The 17893-nt window shown below is 45.6% G+C and overlaps 1 protein-coding gene across 1 annotated transcript; it reads right to left on the bottom strand.

The window, feature by feature from the left end:
• Positions 1–386: 386 nt before the first annotated feature.
• Positions 387–2201, bottom strand: LOC147696886 (general transcription factor II-I repeat domain-containing protein 2-like). The gene is given in 1 exon segment (XM_086936084.1): positions 387–2201. A coding segment is annotated over 1 exon segment (1815 nt).
• Between the last annotated feature and the right edge of the window lie 15692 nt (positions 2202–17893).

The raw sequence follows: 17893 nt of genomic DNA, 5'->3' as shown, positions 1-17893 counted from the left end.
GATTTTGAAAAGGTGTCTTTCCAAACTCGCATTGTAGACGGATCAAATAGACCAGGGGTGTCAAACTCAAATTCATCGGGGGCCGCATCAGCAGTTTGGTCACCCTCAAAGGGCCGGTTGTATCTGTAGGACTATGTGTCCACTCTTTATTATCATAAATTATTGTCACTGCATTCAATTATTACTGTTTTTTGTAATAATAACTAGCTCTTAAAGCAGAAACATAGTCAGAATAATGGCAAGTAGATATTCAAATGTACAATTATTGTACAATTTATTGAAAAATTATTTTTGGTAACAGACAGTAATTTTTTGTTTTTTAAACATACAAATATTGCCAAACACTGTTTATTACACATATGGCAAACACAAGGCATTAACTTTTTTTAACTTTTCTGACTAGATGGCTGACATCGTTTTCCTGAGGTCAGTCCATCGATGTCTGGCGTTAGGTCTTGTGCTGTAGCAATCCGCAAAACAGCATGGAGGTTATCATCAGTGATGCGTGATCTGAGCTTGGTCTTGTTCAGATTCATGACTGAAAACATCTGTTCACATAGATAGGTGCTCCCAAACATGGACAGAACACGTGCAGCTTGAAGTCGGAGCTGTGGCATCAAAGCAGGGGGGAGGAGACGGTAAAAGTCGTCGACTGTCGCATCCTGGAACTTCGCTTTCAGGCTGCTGTTGCACTGAAGTTCTATTAATTCCATTTGAAGGTGATGTGGTGCACTGTCAACATCGATGTTGAAGGGATTGGCAAAGCTGGTAAAGGTTAAGTTTTGTTGTTTAAAGTCAGAAAAGCGTCAATTGAATTCATCAATCAGCCGATTCACTTTGGTACCCAATCGAGCACATGAAAAAGTACCTGGGAATGAGGTTGAGATGCTCTGGCAGACAGAAAAGTGGGCAAGACTGTCTTTTTCAAGCTGTGACTTCCATAGGCGCAGTTTCTCCTGGAAAGCTGTTATTGCCTCATACATTGAGGTTATGACTTGTTTGCGGCCCTGCAGCCTCAGATTCAGATGGGCGAGATGCTCTGTTATGTCATACAACATGGCAAAATCGCACAGCCAGTTTGGATCTGACAGTTCTGACAAGGGCTTTCCTTTACTTTGCATAAAAAGAGTAATTTCTTCCAAAAGCTCAAAAAATCTCTTGAGAACGGTGCTCCTACTCAGCCACCTTACTTCTGTATGGTATGGCACATCTGTATGTTCCATGCCCACCTCCTTCAAAAATTGTTGGAACTGACGATGATTCAGACCCCGTGCACGCAGAAAATTCACTGTTTTCATGACTGTGGACATTATGTTATCCAGTTGCAGAACCTTGCCACACAGAGCTTCTTGGTGGATAATGCAGTGATAAGTTATCAGCGGCGTGTGGCAATTACTTTTTTTCATTTTCTCTTTTAACAGTCCAACCAAGCCATTTCTCTCTCCACACATTGCTGGAGCGCCATCAGTAGTAAGTCCCACCAACTTTTCCAAAGGTAATTTCATTTTTTTTACGGATTCCTCCACTGCATTGAAGATGTCCCTCCCAGTTGTTGTCCCATACATGGCGACCACATCCAAGAGCTCCTCACTGACAGACAAGTCTTCCTTCACACCTCTTACAAAAATAGCTAGATGAGCTGTATTAGTATTGTCAGTGCTTTCATCAACAGCTAATGAAAATGCCAGATAACTGCATGCCTCTTCAGCCAACTTTGTTTTAAGATTACATGCTAGGTCCCTGACTAGGTCTGTGATGGTGTTTCTTGACAAGCTTACATTGTTAAAAGCCTGTCTCTGCTCAGGGCACACCTGTTCACATACCTTCAGCATACACTGCTTCACAAATGCACCTTCTGAAAAGCACTTTGAAGCTCGCACAATTTCTTCAGCCACAAGATAGCTGGCTTTCACTGCTGCATCATTTTTTCCTGTCATTTTTGCAAAAATATTCCGTTGAGAATGCAGGCTACCTTTTAATTCTTGGACCTTTTGTTGCTTTTCCTGGTGGCTAAGGTTAGCAAATTTGGCTCCATGTTTGGTCTCAAAGTGCCGGCGTAAATTGTATTCCTTCATCACTGCTACTGCCTCATAGCAAATAAGACATACCGGCTTGTCTCCATTAATCACAAACATGTATTCACTTTCCCATCTCTCCTGAAATTGCCTTCCCTCTGCATCAACTTTTCTTTTCTTGGACATTTTTCGGTTATTTGATTGTAGTTTATGGTCCCTACACCACTGTAAAGTGACACGGAAGTGGTCAGTATATCCAAAGTTTACCGCTCAGACTTTTAAGCAGAATAATAAGCAGAACCCCCCCCCCCCCCCCCACACATACATCATATGTGTACTTACAGTACAGGAGAGAAGGGTTCAGGCAGCCGTTGGATCTGTCACAGATCACAGGATGGCATGCGCTCAACAAGTGGAGGTTTCCTGAATGCATGTAAAGTGGAGGTTTCCTGTGTAGAACGGCCGGCGCTGCTAGAGGGCAGACGTTCTCTGGCTTGTAGGCTGCCGCGCATGCGCTGAAGAGGCGGCTTTCTTGTGTCAATAACGCTAGAGGGCAGACGTTCTCTGGCTTGTAGGCTGCCGCGCATGCGCCCGAAGAGGCGGCTTTCTTGTGTCAATAACGCTAGAGGGCAGACGTTCTCTGGCTTGTAGGCTGCCGCGCATGCGCTGAAGAGGCGGCTTTCTTGTCTCAATAAAAAAAAAGCGAGAATAAAAGGTGAAGGCTTGCGACCGGCGGCGGCTACACGGGCCACATGACGAGGTCTGGCGGGCCGGATTCGGCCCGCGGGCCTTGTGTTTGACACCACTGAAATAGACCATACTTAAAACCAAGGCTTTTCAATTGTGGACGCAGAGAGGAAAATTCCTTGCGAATAGCGACCGTTTCTTTAGCAAAGTCTTGATGGATAAATATTTTGGAGCCATTTACCAGAAGCAAAGGAATGTCTCTGGCTGCTTTCCTTATGAGGACCAAGTGATGGTGACGCAAGACCTTTAAAATCACCTGCCTGGGTTTAGTATGGCGTGGATTCCTGTGTGAGGGAATTCAATGCGCTTTGTCCACCTCAAATTTTTACGGAAATTTGATATTTAGAAGACCAGGCAGCAAAGATTCCAAGTATAAGCGACAGTCGGAGCCCCCAACTTCCTCAGGCAGATTAAAAATGCGGAGATTATATTGTCTATTACGGTTCTCCAATTCCAATAATTGGTTATGCAGCGGTACTATCTGAGCCATCAAAGGTGTGAAAGCGTCGAGTTTGGTTTTATTGTCCTGAATTTTAATAGTGTTATCGGAAACTTTCATGGACATGGACGCCATATCTTTGCGAACATTTTTCACTTTGTTTGCAATAGTATCAGTATTCATACGCAGCGCTTTAATTTCCTCCAGTATTAGAGTAAGGGAAGGTTCAGAAGTTTCAACAACCGTAGACTTTTTTGGGGGAGGAGACACCTGCTGCTTCCTTTTGTTGACATTAGAATTTTTGTTATCCATCTTGAGGAGGAAAAACAACTTTTTGCGTCAGAAAAATTTAAAAAACCAAATCCACCTCAAAAATGTCATAAATATGAGGGAAAAGGGTATTAAAAGCTCCAGAAGTACTTGAACAAAAGGCAGTGCAGAAGTTAAGGTGAGCCGTGGGAGTGGCTAGGCCCAAGCCAGGCCCTTTCTTCAGAAGTGCACCGCCCCCTGTGCTGAGGCAATCGGCTGAATCGGAGCAGAGGCAGGGGAGAGGAACCAGGAAGCAGACAGAGGGGTCCCCACACGTTGAAAACGCCCCAAATTGACAGAGAAGGTGGGGGGCCGGCATAGGAGGCAAGCGCTGTGGTAATTGAGCAAACCTTGTGGCAAAATCGTCGTAATTCAGCTCATTAGGCTGACGAAATTACGGAGCTCCGGTGGCGGCGGCCATCTTGCCGACGCGCTCGCGCGACTCTCCGGGACAACAGTCTTAAAACATTCAAATCCTTCAATATATAAATCTTGTCTGGCCCAGTTCTCCAAAAACATAAGAATGTCCTGCTGTTGTACTAACTCTAACAAATCCGGTAAGGTTATTTTTTACTCTAAGCCAGCGACATTCCACTGTTCTTTGTTTAAGTTTGAATCAGCAGTAGCCTTAATTGCGGCTGCATAATCGCATAGCTCAGATAAATACATTGGGGCATTGGGTGTAGGGACGAACTTATTGGTTTCCAGTGGCGGCAACAGTCAGTCCTCAGTATCCAAATTGGACAATGCTAAAAACCTATTGTGTACAGTTGAAAAAGGGAGGTCTTTTGATGGGGACCCGGAAATCAGTTTATAAAAATAGGCCAATGGCAATAAGCAATTGTGCGTAGGGTTGATGGTGGTATCCTCCTGTGCCTTCAACAGTGATCTTACTGTAGACGGTCTGCGAAAGTTGATCGCTATGCAGTCCCCCTCTATTTTCTTAGGTGAGGCACCCATTTACCCTACTCTTCGTACCATGATGATATCATTGATATTTGACACCTTAAACCTCCTATATTTAGATAGCCAGACCACACATTTGTTGCGCTGTTGGTCCCAGGTTTCCCCCTGTTCTCTCTTAAGGGTTGGTACCCCTGCCAACACCAAGACTTAGGGACATGCTGCTGGTGGCAATCCTAAGAAATCCATATTAGGCTCAAGGGAATTCCTACTCAGGGTATCAGGCACATAACTACTTGAGCTGCCTAGGTTCGGCTTCACAACGACTGAACTGATGACAGGCTCAGAAAAAAGAACAGGGGGCATGTCCTGAATAGTACCAGCCCTGTTTAATGCACCATTAGTAATAGGGGGATATTCTGATGCAACATTAGGCCTAGGTAAAAAGCACTCCCTGACTTTACTACATGTTCTACATGAGTTCCCGATTAGAGGGCCAGGAGGCAGGGATGGAGTAGGGGTCATTGGATTACTGCTGAGTGGCGCATCAGGTAACAAAGTCAATCTCTCTCCTATGATAGCTGCAGTCTGTATTATCTCTTGTTGTTGGCTCAGCTTATTCATAAGGGTATCCAGATGATCTAGGTGCTCCAGTAGGCAGGTAAAATTCATGTCTATCAGGCCTTTGTTCGGTGCAGAGACAGTGTCTACAACAATATGGATGAAGGTATCCCAAGGCCACTATGTTCAAGTATGGGAAAAGTGGCCTCACTCTGAGTACTAATAGAACAACTTACCTTCCCGTTTGGTGCAACCTCTAGAATGCTAGCATTTGATGGAGGCTGTATCCATGAGGTCAAACAAGTACGAGATAAAGTGGAATGGATGGTTTGTTTCCTTTTTTGAGCAAGTGGGCTACCCAGGCTTCCTTTTACGCTTAACCTCTGGGACTACAGTTGTCGTTGGGGTGCCTGTATTCAGCTTCTGCTCAGCTGTATTATCTCCCTTAGGGCTCCCATTAAGAAGAAATATATTATTGAGAACAGATCCCAGGTGCAAAGGAGTACGGTGTGCGATGGTGGGCACATGGCTATTTGCAAGTGCCGGAATAGAGTCAGCTGGAGCCTCTCTGGCTAGAGGTCCGTTCAATAGACGCTCACCTCTCAAGGACAAATATCGCTCAGTTAATTCAATTTCGCTGGACACAATGTAAACAACCCTTTCTAACATGCTGTTATTACTGGTAGTGGTGGGGCGCGCAGGAAATGTCCCAGCCTGTTTCCCCACGGTAAATGATTGGGGCCTGCTCTTATCAGATCAGATAATATATATTGGCACTCACCTCTGACCTCTTAGAAGATATTGGTTGAAAGAGGGAATTCCCAGCCCTGTCTCTTCCTGCTGCTGATCGGCGCAGACTGGCCCGCCCTTGGCCTGGGCACGCCATGCACGTCCCTTGCCGCGGGAGCTCTGAGCAGCTTTTAAAGCACCTCCTGGCACGTCGGTATGCATGCGAGGCTCCTGCATGTGGTTTACTGGTGGATGGAGTCCCCTTGACGAGCAGGGCAGGCAGACAAGCAAATGTGGTGATTGGCTCCCATGCCGTGAGAGCCCTAAGCAGCTTTTAAAGCACCTCCTGGCGTGTCAGAATGAGTGCGCAGCTCCTGTCACGTGGTTGACTGGGGGATAGAGTCCCCGTGATGAGCAGGTCAGGCAGACAGGCAAATGAAGTGATGGGCTCCCATCCGATGTTATAGCATGAATGTAACATGCTATATTCTTATTAAAGTTTATTTTCTATTGTTATTGGGCGGCTTGTGCTGCTCCTGCTGTTGTTTTTTGCTGCTCCTACCCTCCTGCTTCCCAGCTCCTGCCAGCCCCTCCCGCCTCCTAGGACTACTTATGCCTGTCTGCCCCTGTCCGCACCTTGACTGTGGCCTCAAGCAACTTGCCACCGACTCAACCCACATTGCAGGGCACAAAATTGACCCTATTTTCACATCTAGTAACAGAGTCAAGTAAAACCACATCTCAAAGCTCACCGGGACCGACCACTACAGCGTCCACATCACCATCTTAGGACCTACCGATGCTGGTACCAATCCCCATAGCTCCAAGCACAGAAGACCAGTGGAACACTCTCAACTACCACCTCCCAGACACCTCCCAGACACAACAGCCAACCCAGAACAGGCTGCAAAGAACTTCTAGTGGATCATAGAATGCATGAACACAATCGCCCCCACTGAGACTGCTAAATCCAAAGGACCTGCCAGAAGACCAGCTAATTCACCACAGAGCTGTAATCCACCAAACAAAGCTGTCGGCAACTAGGAAAGAAGTGGTGCACCAGCAAAGACACAGGAGACCATATCACCTCAAGACAGCACTATACCTGTACCACTGCCTCCTGAAAGAAACAAAGAAGAATGCCCTAGGCGGCCACGTAGAATCTAGCACAAACTGCAGCAAGGAGCTATTCACTATCGTGAAGGAGTTCTCTAACCCTGCAGCTGCAGAGAATTACATCACCTCCCCCTCCAAGAACTGTGTGACACCCTGGTGGACTTCTCCCGTGACAAGATCTCAGTCATCTAAAAATAATTAAAACCCCAAACCCCAGCTGCTGATAGCCCAGGAACACCAATCCTGAACACCTGCTCACCCATTGGGACCCACATAATGAAATCCATTCACTCAAGAACAGCCATGGACCATTGCCTGCACCACATCTTCAACCTTGGGAGCAAGATAATTGGCGATGACTCAGGAAAGTCCTGAAATCCTCCATCAGCCTCCTTCCATGAGGAGTGGAAACATGCTGAAATGAGGCCCTTCCTGAAGAAAACATTCTCCGACTCAAGAAAACCAAAAACCTCTGGTCAATCTCCCTGCTCTCCTTTCCAGCAAAGTTTCTTGAGAAGGCAATCAATAATCAACTCACCAAACACCTGGAGCACAACCACCTTCTGGACCTCTCTCAATCTGCATTCTGAGCCAACCACGGCTCGAAAAAGCCCTGATCGAAAGCCAACGATGACAACAGAGCCCTCCTGGACTGAGGCAAAATGGCAGCCCTCATCCGCCTAGACCTGTCAGCTGCCTTTGACACTGCCTCCCATCACATCTTGATCAACTGAATCCACCACTTCATAATCAAGGGAGAATTCCTCACATGGATCATCTCATACCACACAGGTAGAACCCTGGGAATCCCTCTCCCACCGTTCATCTCGGAAGTGGAACCCAAGAACATCATCTGTGGCGTCCCTCAATGGTTATCCCTCAGCCCCACACTCTTCAACATGTACATGACCCCCCTGACCAGAACCATCAGATTGCACAGACTCAACATCATCTACTATTCTGATGACACCCAGCTCATCCTCCCTCTGTCAGAAGACCCCTCCGCCACCAGAGCCAGCCTCTATACATGTATGATATAGATGTATGATGGATGTCGGTGACTGGATAAAGGGAAACTGTCTCAAGCGCAACAAGGACAAGACAGAAGTCCTCATCTTTGGGAACAACACTTAGTAATCGAAAGAAGCATGGTGGCCTGCTGATCTCAGCCCATTCCCGTCCCGACAGACCACACCTGCAACCTATGAACAAAAACCAGGTGAATGAAGTCTCATTCCCCTGCTTCCACACCCTAAGCATACTCCCCAAGATCTTCAGGTGTCTCGCACAGGCCCTCATCCTCAGCAAGCTGGGCTATGGGAACATATTCTACTTAGGAATTACCTTACACCTCCTGAAGAGACTACAGACAATACAAACCTCAGCAGCAAGACTCATCCTTGACCTCCTCAGATGGACCAAAATCACATCCCACCTTAAGACATTGCACTGGCTTCCGATCCAAAATTCGTCATGTTGATCCAAACAAACAAGGCCCTGCAGAACAAAGAACCAGCATACATCAACAACGGCATGACCTACTACCAAACAACCAGACACCTACGCTCTGCCTCCCTCTTCCTCGCAGACACCCCTTGAATCTGCTGAGGCAACAGCAGAGGATGCTCCTTCTCACACCTGGTGGCCAAAGCTTGGAATGACCTTCCCCTGCACATCAGGACTACCTTATCGCTCTGGCAATTTAGGAAAGGACTCATGAATTGGCTGTTCAAATGAGCAAGATCACCATGAAGCAGTTAGCAACTCCAGCGCCTTGAGACCCTCACGGGTGATTTACTGCACTTTAAAAATTCCTGCTGGACCAATTGATTGAATACTGACCCTGAATTATCAGTTTCTATTAAACAATTCAAAAGACCTAATAATAGCTTTGCAATGCTGTTCTGTTCTTTTATTCACCTTAATATACTCTTTATTGTGAATTGTGAGTTTTAAAAGAAAGCATGTTCTTAATTCAGTGATTATTCTCATTGAATTAATTGGCTATATGGTTTTAGTGCCAAATAAAGCAAAATAAAAAGGCATTAGTCAACTGTGAAGAAAATGAACTGATAATTATTCTGAATATATTAAAAGGATACCGATGGTTAATCTATTTGCTAACAGAGTGACCAGGTGTTGCACGCCCCTCGCTTGTGAAGGCACAGAACAAAAATGTACAGAAGTTTTCAATGTGTGCTGAAATAGAATTGTTCAATGTGGCATCTGGAATCATTGCTACAAAATAAACATATTAATTTTCTCATTATCAGTTAAATATTTTAGGTAGGGCATGGGATACATGTTGGGTCATGTTACATAAAATCTTACAGGGGCAGGCACCTTTCAGACACTGTCAACGAGGCTGAAATATTGTCCCTGAATTTTTATTACCGGCACAGTAGACAAAAGGTTAAATAAACAAGGTAAAACTGAGCCACTCTTGAATAAACCACATATTATCTGGCTGGATCCTCCAAGGATTAGCACCTGCACTTCCCAAAAAAATACACATTTTTATAAAAAAGCATAGCAAAGTGAAATAAAAGTAGTTTAAAAGGGGGCAGTTTTCTGAGACCTTCTTTGCTTGAGAGGGAGATTGTTTTAAGCATCTACCTCCCATTGGATTCATCTTCTGTCAAGGCCCTCGTGAAGTTCGCTGAGAATTCAAGAGAAACTATTTGACATGCTCACTCTGATACAGTTACTTAAAATTGCGCAAATTCCTTCGGACTGAAGACCTCCTCAACCCAGATTTCCTCGAGGGGATATGTTTTTAGGAGATATGTAGGTCAGTTCCACATTAACCAGAATGCAGTAGAAATAGAGGGCCAGATGTAAGGTCACGAAATACTGATCGCAATATTCTACAAGTATTTTTGTGACCTGTAAAGAATTTTATGAGCTTGCCTGTGTTCTGATAGGTTGCTTTGTAAATTTCCAAATCACAGTGAGGCACGATTCAACCTAAATCATGAATATGAATGAGATAGGTTGCAAATTGCATCTCATTATAATTGAAGGTCATCACAGGGATCGTTGCATGCAAAGGTTAGCAGACCGCCATGTCTGTGAACACTTTTAAATAAAGCAAATAAATGGAAAAATACAGCCCATTTTTCTTAAAGGAACCATAGCGCTAGGGTGTCTGTATTGGTGCAAGGCTGCCTAAATGGCTCCAATGCAAAGGGAAGGACAGGGATGCATTGTATCGCCAGAAATACAATGCATCCCTGCACTTTCCTTACGGTGCAGCGCGGTGCCGCAAGCTTTCATGAGGAACCACATTATGGGGCAGATTATGATGGTGGACGGACCTGAGTCCGTCCGCCACCATAGAGTAGGAGGGAACCTCTGCATGGCCTGCGGAGTTCCCTCCTGTGCAATTAGGATGTGACCGCCACCCTGGCACATCCTCTATTTTTACCATTGCGGCGGGTGTGGCTTCAAGCTGCATCCGTCGCAATGGTAAAAATGCATACCATGCATTTTTGTATGCTGAAAGTGGCAGGCACCGTGCAGTGCCTCCCGATTTCTGCATACAAATGAAGGGGGGTACCATAGGTACCCCCCATGTGCACCCCCCACCCCCACACCCCCTTCACCCAGGGGGCCCGCAACGGGCCCCCGCAGTGACGTTACACATGCTTTTCCACGGCGGAAAAGTCGCCGGGGAAAAGCATATTTCCCAGCCCATCCTAATCTGGCTGACCGTGTCTGAGAGACACCGTCACCATATTAGAGCTTTTCCGCCGCGGTTGTCAGCCAACCGCGGCGGAAAAGCTGCGGACAGAAACCAGGACCCACCAGCCATCCTAATGTGGCGGTGGGTCTTTGGTGGGTCCGCAGAGGATTTTCCGCATCCTCCAGGCCGGAGGATGTGGAAAATCCTCCATCATAATAGGCCCCTATGTCTTTTTGTCATAAATGAGCCCCTCAGTAACTATTCAATGTTTTGTAATCTGATTTTGGCCACAAAATATTAATAGATAGTATACCGACTCGAATTTGGAAGAGACCCCTACAACACACCCTTTCCAGATACTGAATCGGTATGTACTTATGATCCCACTTTAGGAGTTGGAAAAACGTTTCTGACTTCTAAAATGGAATTAGCGCACCTGAAAATTTATTTTTACTGTTGCAAACACTCACATTAAGGGCCTGATTACGACGTCAGTCAGAAAGCTTCTGACCATTGGCAGCGGCTTTCCAACCACCATTATAGGTTTAAAGTTTGATCGCTGTATTATGATGGTGGCGGTTAGAGTTTAAACCGGCTGGGGAATCCGATACAGTACCAACGGGCTCCAGGAGCCGGTAGGTCAGTCAGAGAGCCCCCATAATCCCTTAAGTATGGCATTTCCGCCATCTGTTTTTTGATGTCAGTATCCGACAGCCAATTCATGTGGGCCTTTCCAACATGGATTGTCTGTCGGAAACTGAATTTTGGGGGCACTTAGCAGGCCTGCTTGGCCCTCTGCATTTGGCCCTGGGGGCACCTATGCTGCCACCTAAACAGCCCGGCCTGTGTGACAGGCACCTCATGGTGCCTGCCACATGGTGCAGGGATGTTTAAAAACTTCAATTTTTCAATGGGAGCTTGTGCTGCTGGTGGTTTCAGCCTGTCGAACAAGTTTCCGTTAAAGAATAGAAGTTTGCGGTCACATCCTAATAGCATGGTCAGAACAGCCGACCTACGGTCGGGTGGTTCCTCCCACAAAACAGTGTTGGTTGAAGGCTACTCCAATCGACATCGTAATGAGTGCCTAAGTGTTTTTGACAGTAAAACTGCTTAGTAAATCTGGCCATTAGTCTCTTCCTTGAGGGAAGACACTTTGAGGGTGTAAACTATAATTCAATACAGACAAATCAGTTGTCATGAGATGGAGATGTTCACATTGTGAACTTTTCTTTATCTGAATCATGAGGATTTGCTTAGTGCATTTTTTCTAATACAGAAAAAAGAAAAATATCCTTTTTATGTGTGTGACTGGAAAGGGTGGGCTGTTTACTGCATCTGATAAACACCAACGGCACAGAGTGCAATATTTGTCTCGTAATTCCCCACTGGTGTAACCTGACAAAATTCAACAGGGATCATTTTAAAGGTGATGAAAATTGCTGCGTTACTTGGAATTTTTAACCCTGAACAGGGATCATAGTTTATCAGCCCTCCCATATTCAAGGCCAAATCCTGAAAGTCATTTTTAAACTTGCGATGCCCAAATGATGTCCTCATTTGTAATCACTTACAAATAGATGTGGCTTACCACCTCATACATGTCCTGTCTCAAGAACTAGTAGGAAGCCTCTCCATTAATGTGTTTATGTTTTTCAAGGCAAGAAAGCAAATTACACATTCTGCCACATAGCTTGGGGCTGCTTCTCTTATGGGTATGAGAGTATTGTTTGTAGTTTTGTGATTGCTGGTGTGAGTGGTATGAGAATGCTGTTAGCAAGAAGATGCTGCTAGTCTGAGGGGTTTGTGAGAGTCTGTGACTGCTAGTGTGTGAAAGATTACAAAGTGTTACCTGTAAAGTGAGACTGATAGTCTGTGAAGTAATGAGTTTTGTTGGTAGTGTGAGACTACTACTCTGCGAGGGTGTGAGAATTCTGTCAGTAGTGTGTGACTGCTAGTCTGTGAAGGGAGTGAGAGTGCTTCTAATAGTGTGTGAAGCTTTTGTGTGTAGGGTGTTACAGTACTTCCAATAGCATGAGGTAGTTACTCTGTGAGGGGTGTGAGAGTGCTAATGTGTGTGAGTTCTTTTGATAATACACAACTGCTAGCCTACTAGTTTGATCGAGTGAGAGAGGGGTGCTGGTTTGTGTATGACAGTTATTTTTTTATTTATTAAAATTTTAATTTTTATATAATGGATGTGTGAAGGGCCTTGTGGGTGATTCAAACAGTCTTGTATACAGCCCTGGCTTCAATGGGCAACCAGTGGGGAGAGACTAGCACAGGTGTGATGCGTTCATTCCTTTTTGGACTTGTAGACGAAGCGTGTTGCAGAGTGTAGGATCGGTTTCAGAGGGGGTGACATGAGTTTTGGGGAGACCAGTCAAGTGAGAGTCACAACAGTTGATTCAGGAGAGCACCAATGTATGAGCGATAGTATTCAGATCTTGTTCTGGGGTGTAGCTGTGGATTCCCCAGAGATGACGAGGTTGATAGCACGGATTTCTGGTCATGGTGTAGATTTGAGACTGCAAGTTGGGTTTCTTGTCTAGGATGACACCTAGGGATTTGACACTATCAACAATGATGTGTTTACTGATGAGGATTGTACGAAATTGAGTTACTATTTGAGGGGGTGGAAGCCCCACTAAGGCAACAACTACAATCCTTATTAGAATGCACCATGATAGTCACTAGATTAACCTGTGCTTAACCCGCTGTATTTATTCAGCACACAAACAGTAATAAAGTGAAAACAGAAGACAAAAGAAATCCCAATTTAGTAAAATAGAGCAAATTCTACTGAATATGATTGCACCAAAATCAATTGAATCCAATTAGTAGAACAAGAGCTGTGCATTTTTAACGTTTTTAGCACAGTCACAGGTTTCATTAAACTTCAGGAGGAGTACATATTGAAACCAGCCAGGACCTTGGGGACAGCACTTGGGACTCACTTCAGCAAAGCACCGACCACAAGTATCTTGGCCCATGAGACCAAGTTGAAGTTAAAAGTTGAGGCCGAGTTAGGGTTGTATAAAATTGGTGGATTGGGGCAAGTCTCATTTTACCTTTGTGTTTAGAAGAATTTATAAAGAGGGCTTCCTGAAAAGGTAGAACTCAGTGAGAGAAGGCAGCAGGTAGTGTCCAGGGAGTAGGTCATTTCGTTCTGGATCCGCTAGACAAGGTTGAGGTGCAGATTTTTACCTTCTGACCTAATCATCTTTTTATAAGTTGGAAATCACCAGCAGGATGAAGCTGCAGGCTGTAGCCAAAGAGGGCTTTACAAGGATGGATACCTTCGCCGGGAGGCCCCACTGAACCGGACTTTCTGCTGCGGAGAAAAGCGTAATAGCAATTCTAATGAAGTTTGGCCTACTGTGATGCACCTTGGGCAGATCGACTATCAGGTAGGTCCAAGTCTTCTCAGTGTTGGTTCTCCAGGAAGTTTTATAGGAAACATTTCCAAGTCCTCTGTTTTGGATAAGTACCACCAACACCACTACCGAGGGTCTGGGACTTGGGGATGGATAGAGCTCACTCCAGCAGAGGCCATCAGCAGGCTGTAAGGCATGAGGAGCTTGTTTTGTCCCTGTAATTCACATAGGTGGCCAGCCAACTAACCCTTGGAATAATTTCTGGTGGTCCTGGTTTCAAGGAGAAGGTTCAGTTTATCTCCTAGGAGCAAGGCAGTATTAACCAGCAGGGCAGTCCTCTGGTATCAGGGTAGTCCTCTAGGCAGGGCTGTCATTCTGAGTCTATCACAGGTCCAGGAGTACACTGAAAAGTTGATGTGAGGGTCCAATATCTATACCCGCTGTCAGCCCATAAACGGGGGAACACTGCTGTCCACACCCAGCTCATGTTTGAATAAATAAAGAAATTGATTTTCAATGTTGCTGCAAGTGTATCACATTCTTCCTCTTTGGGTTATGGAGGAATGTTGCTGATTTAATTGGCGGTGTAGTCCAACACTGCTAGTGATGCACCACCTCCATAACAAGTATATATATAGCTGTAGTTTTGACTGCATTGGCCATAGTAGCAGATGGGAAGAAAGGCAATCACCCGCAGTGTGCCCTACCGATTAAATATATCTGGCTGGGAGAGCGGTACATGACGGCATGGGAATCTCCGTTAAAGAAAATAAACATCAAGGACATCAAGTAGGTGTGTGTAAAATGTCTGATGCTAAAATGCAGAGAAAGGAGGAGAGTGTTTGCCAAGTTAAAGTGCCAATATATGAGCACCAATCCTGAAGAAAATGCCACGCCTTTGAATGAAGAGAAAGCGTTCATAATATCTAAGCCAATTTCTATATATCAGCCTCAAGTGCAAAAAAAGGCCACCCCTACTTCAGATCATTGAAATACATTTTGGCCCTGTCCATTGACCTCGCACTACGACATTAATTAAGTACAAGGTCATTCGTAAGGCATCAAAACACCTGTTACACAAGGGAACTTTTTTTATTTAATAGCCACAGGGTGATTAAGTGATTGAGACGACGTCGAGAATCAAACCTGGTTCCACAGTCCCTAAATTGGCCTCTCTGGCTATTATGCCATATCCTCTCACGGGGCAGAACGCCTCTGGACCAAACATGCCCGTCTGCAGCAGCAGCTGTCCATGCCTCAAGGGCAATAGTGATGGTGCTTTGATTGTGAAAATAATGCCCGAATCCTGGTGTGGAGCGTCCCGGACCAACACGAGGTTGGGGGTGAAAATGAAAAGCTGCAATTTACAACCAGTTTAACTCTGCTTAACAGAAATAGTAGAATATATACCTATAAAGAAAGGAGGGTAAGCAAGTGCATGGAGATTGGGACAGGTTACCTAAGGTAGATATGTTTCTATAATGTTGAATGGGTTGCACGTTAATGGGCATCACCTAAAACAGGAGCACAGGATTGTTGTGTCCTAAGTAGAAAGACACCAGGAGCCAGGATGTATATTCAAGACTTGTTCATTCAGTCTTCAGATCATGTTACATCAGTGATGACTCCAGCCAGCCTAGTGTGGTACCAGCCCCACCAGGAGCAGCCTCCCTAGCTGGTCAGGCCATCTCCAACTGCCACATTCACCCCACTCAGTCACCCAGGCATTCCACTCATCACAGGCACACCAACATTCTAATACCAAGACACACTCTGGCTGCGCAGCTAGAGGCAGCAGGGCTAGAATACATATTAAACTAATATGTAGAATACAACAAGGATCATATTGAAAAATTGAACATGTGTAATGAACATGCAATGCCCTTCCTGGTAACACCGCCAGCGTGGCAGATAACAACATCAATCACAAGCTCAGCCAGACTAATATAACTTTTTATAAGATGCAGATGCAGAGTACAAAATTACACCAAAGTCAGTGACCTCGCCTAACAAAAAAAGCACTTCGTCTCCTTGTGAGTACAAAATAAATATGACCTTGTGTAATGCAACTGGTGTTCATTTAAAGCACTGCAATATCTACTTTGGGCTTCAACAACGTACATTAAAAGAAAGTAGGGGTAAAAAAAAGGGAGTGCTGAGAAGCAGGGGTTCGGAGGGAAAAAACAGTAGGGATAAAAGAAGAAACATGAAAAAGAAGGAGGAATACAAAGCAGAGGGGGTAGGAGAGAGCAATATGGGTGGAGGTTCACAGAAGCACATAGCATTGCTTGGAGGGAAAGCAAGAAAACCGACTGCAATGAATAATAACGTGGGCCGCATGTAATCTCCTAAAAGCCGCACCTTTCAGAAGGAATTGGTCTTCCATTACCCACTCCAGTTTCCAGCACTGGTAGGAATTCAAAAACAAGCGGGCGCCATGCAGAAGAAAAGAAAGGCGCATGGCCACCGTGCTGAAAATAAAGCACGGCGGCCGTAAAAAATGCGCTGTGCTGATCGAATGCTCTTTCGGAATTAAAATAAAATAAAATAAAATAAAAGCACAAAGCAGATGCAATCTACGTCGGGAGCACAAAGTTTGCTGGTGTTTGTAATGTTGTGCAGTACCCAGCAATGATGACGCTGCAATCATATACGTTTAACAATCTTTATTCAGATACGTCTCTCCCTGAAGAGCGCCGCGCCTCAACTGACCTAACGGTCTTCTGCGCCAACCCACTACGCAGCCGCGTATCCTTGCGCGGGCGCGGCACGTCACGTGGCCTACGTGACGTGCGTACACTAGTGCGCGCTACTACATATCTCCCCTTTTTACCCAACGTGGAGATAGTCTCTCATTGTCCACAGTGTGACATGCCTTCCTGCTTTCAAGTCCATTCCCGGCCACCAGTAGTTTTGCCTGGTCCTCAGCCTCAATTTGCAGATCCCCAGGTGTCCCTCATGGAGTGTGTCCAGTAAACGGTCTATGAGGTTGGCGGGTGGTATCACTCTCTCTCCCCTGTGCATAAATGTTCCATTATCTCCTATCGACAGTTCCTCTCTAACTTCGTAGTAGGGTCTGATTTCCTTCACCAGCACTCTTTTCTCAGGCCAGCCTTGTGTCACAAACTGCTTCACTTGCCTCAGCACTGCGTCCTCCTCGTACGCCGTCCTCCATTCAGCGAGGCTGATAGCACTTTCTTGGTCCTCTGTGAGTGCCACCCATTCCTCTGATCCTTCCTCATCTCCTTCACTGGATTCCATCGCAGCAGCCCTGCTTATGTAGTCTGCAACGCGATTTCGGTTCCCGGGCACATGTTCCACATCGTACCGGAACTCCATTAGTTTAAATGACATTTTTGATATTCTCGGTGTGGCTTCAGCATGCCCAATTGACGTCAGTACCTTGAGCAGGGGTTTATGGTCTGTTCTCAATCGGAACCGTGTCCCCCACAGAAACTGCCTGAACCTCGCTGTGGCCCACACTACTGCCAGCATCTCCTTCTCTATTACGCTGTACCGTTTCTCTGTGTCCGACAGCGTGCGCGAGGCAAAACTTATGGTCTCCATCTGTTCTTGCCCTCTGTCCTGCATCAGGACTGCTCCCAAACCTTTATCACTGGCATCCGTGGTTAGGACCGTTTTGCCTTGGGGGTCATACCCTTGAAGGGGAACGGCTTCCGTGATCGCCTTCTTGATGTCATCAAACTCTTTTTGTGTCTCTGTTGACCACCTGAACTCAGTGTTCTCCTTCGTGAGTTGCCTCATGTGGTGGGTTCTGGAAGCGAAATGCTGCACGAATTTTCCATAGTATTCGGCCATGCCGAGAAACGATCTTATCTCCTCCTTGTTGGTTGGACGCGGTGCTTCGCGGATCGCTTTGACGTTCTCCGTCTTGGGGGTCACTCCATCTATGCTATTTCATGACCCAGATATGTCACTGACGACATTCCTATGCGGCATTTAGACAATTCCGCTTTAAGACCCTTCCTTTCCAAAATTCGCAGCACGTTCCCTA

The sequence above is a fragment of the Lissotriton vulgaris genome, chromosome 8 (genome assembly GCF_964263255.1).
Source record: "Lissotriton vulgaris chromosome 8, aLisVul1.2, whole genome shotgun sequence".
Taxonomy (NCBI): domain Eukaryota; kingdom Metazoa; phylum Chordata; class Amphibia; order Caudata; family Salamandridae; genus Lissotriton; species Lissotriton vulgaris.
Note: the sequence above shows the minus strand (reverse complement) of the source record. Positions and strands in the feature narration are given on the sequence as shown.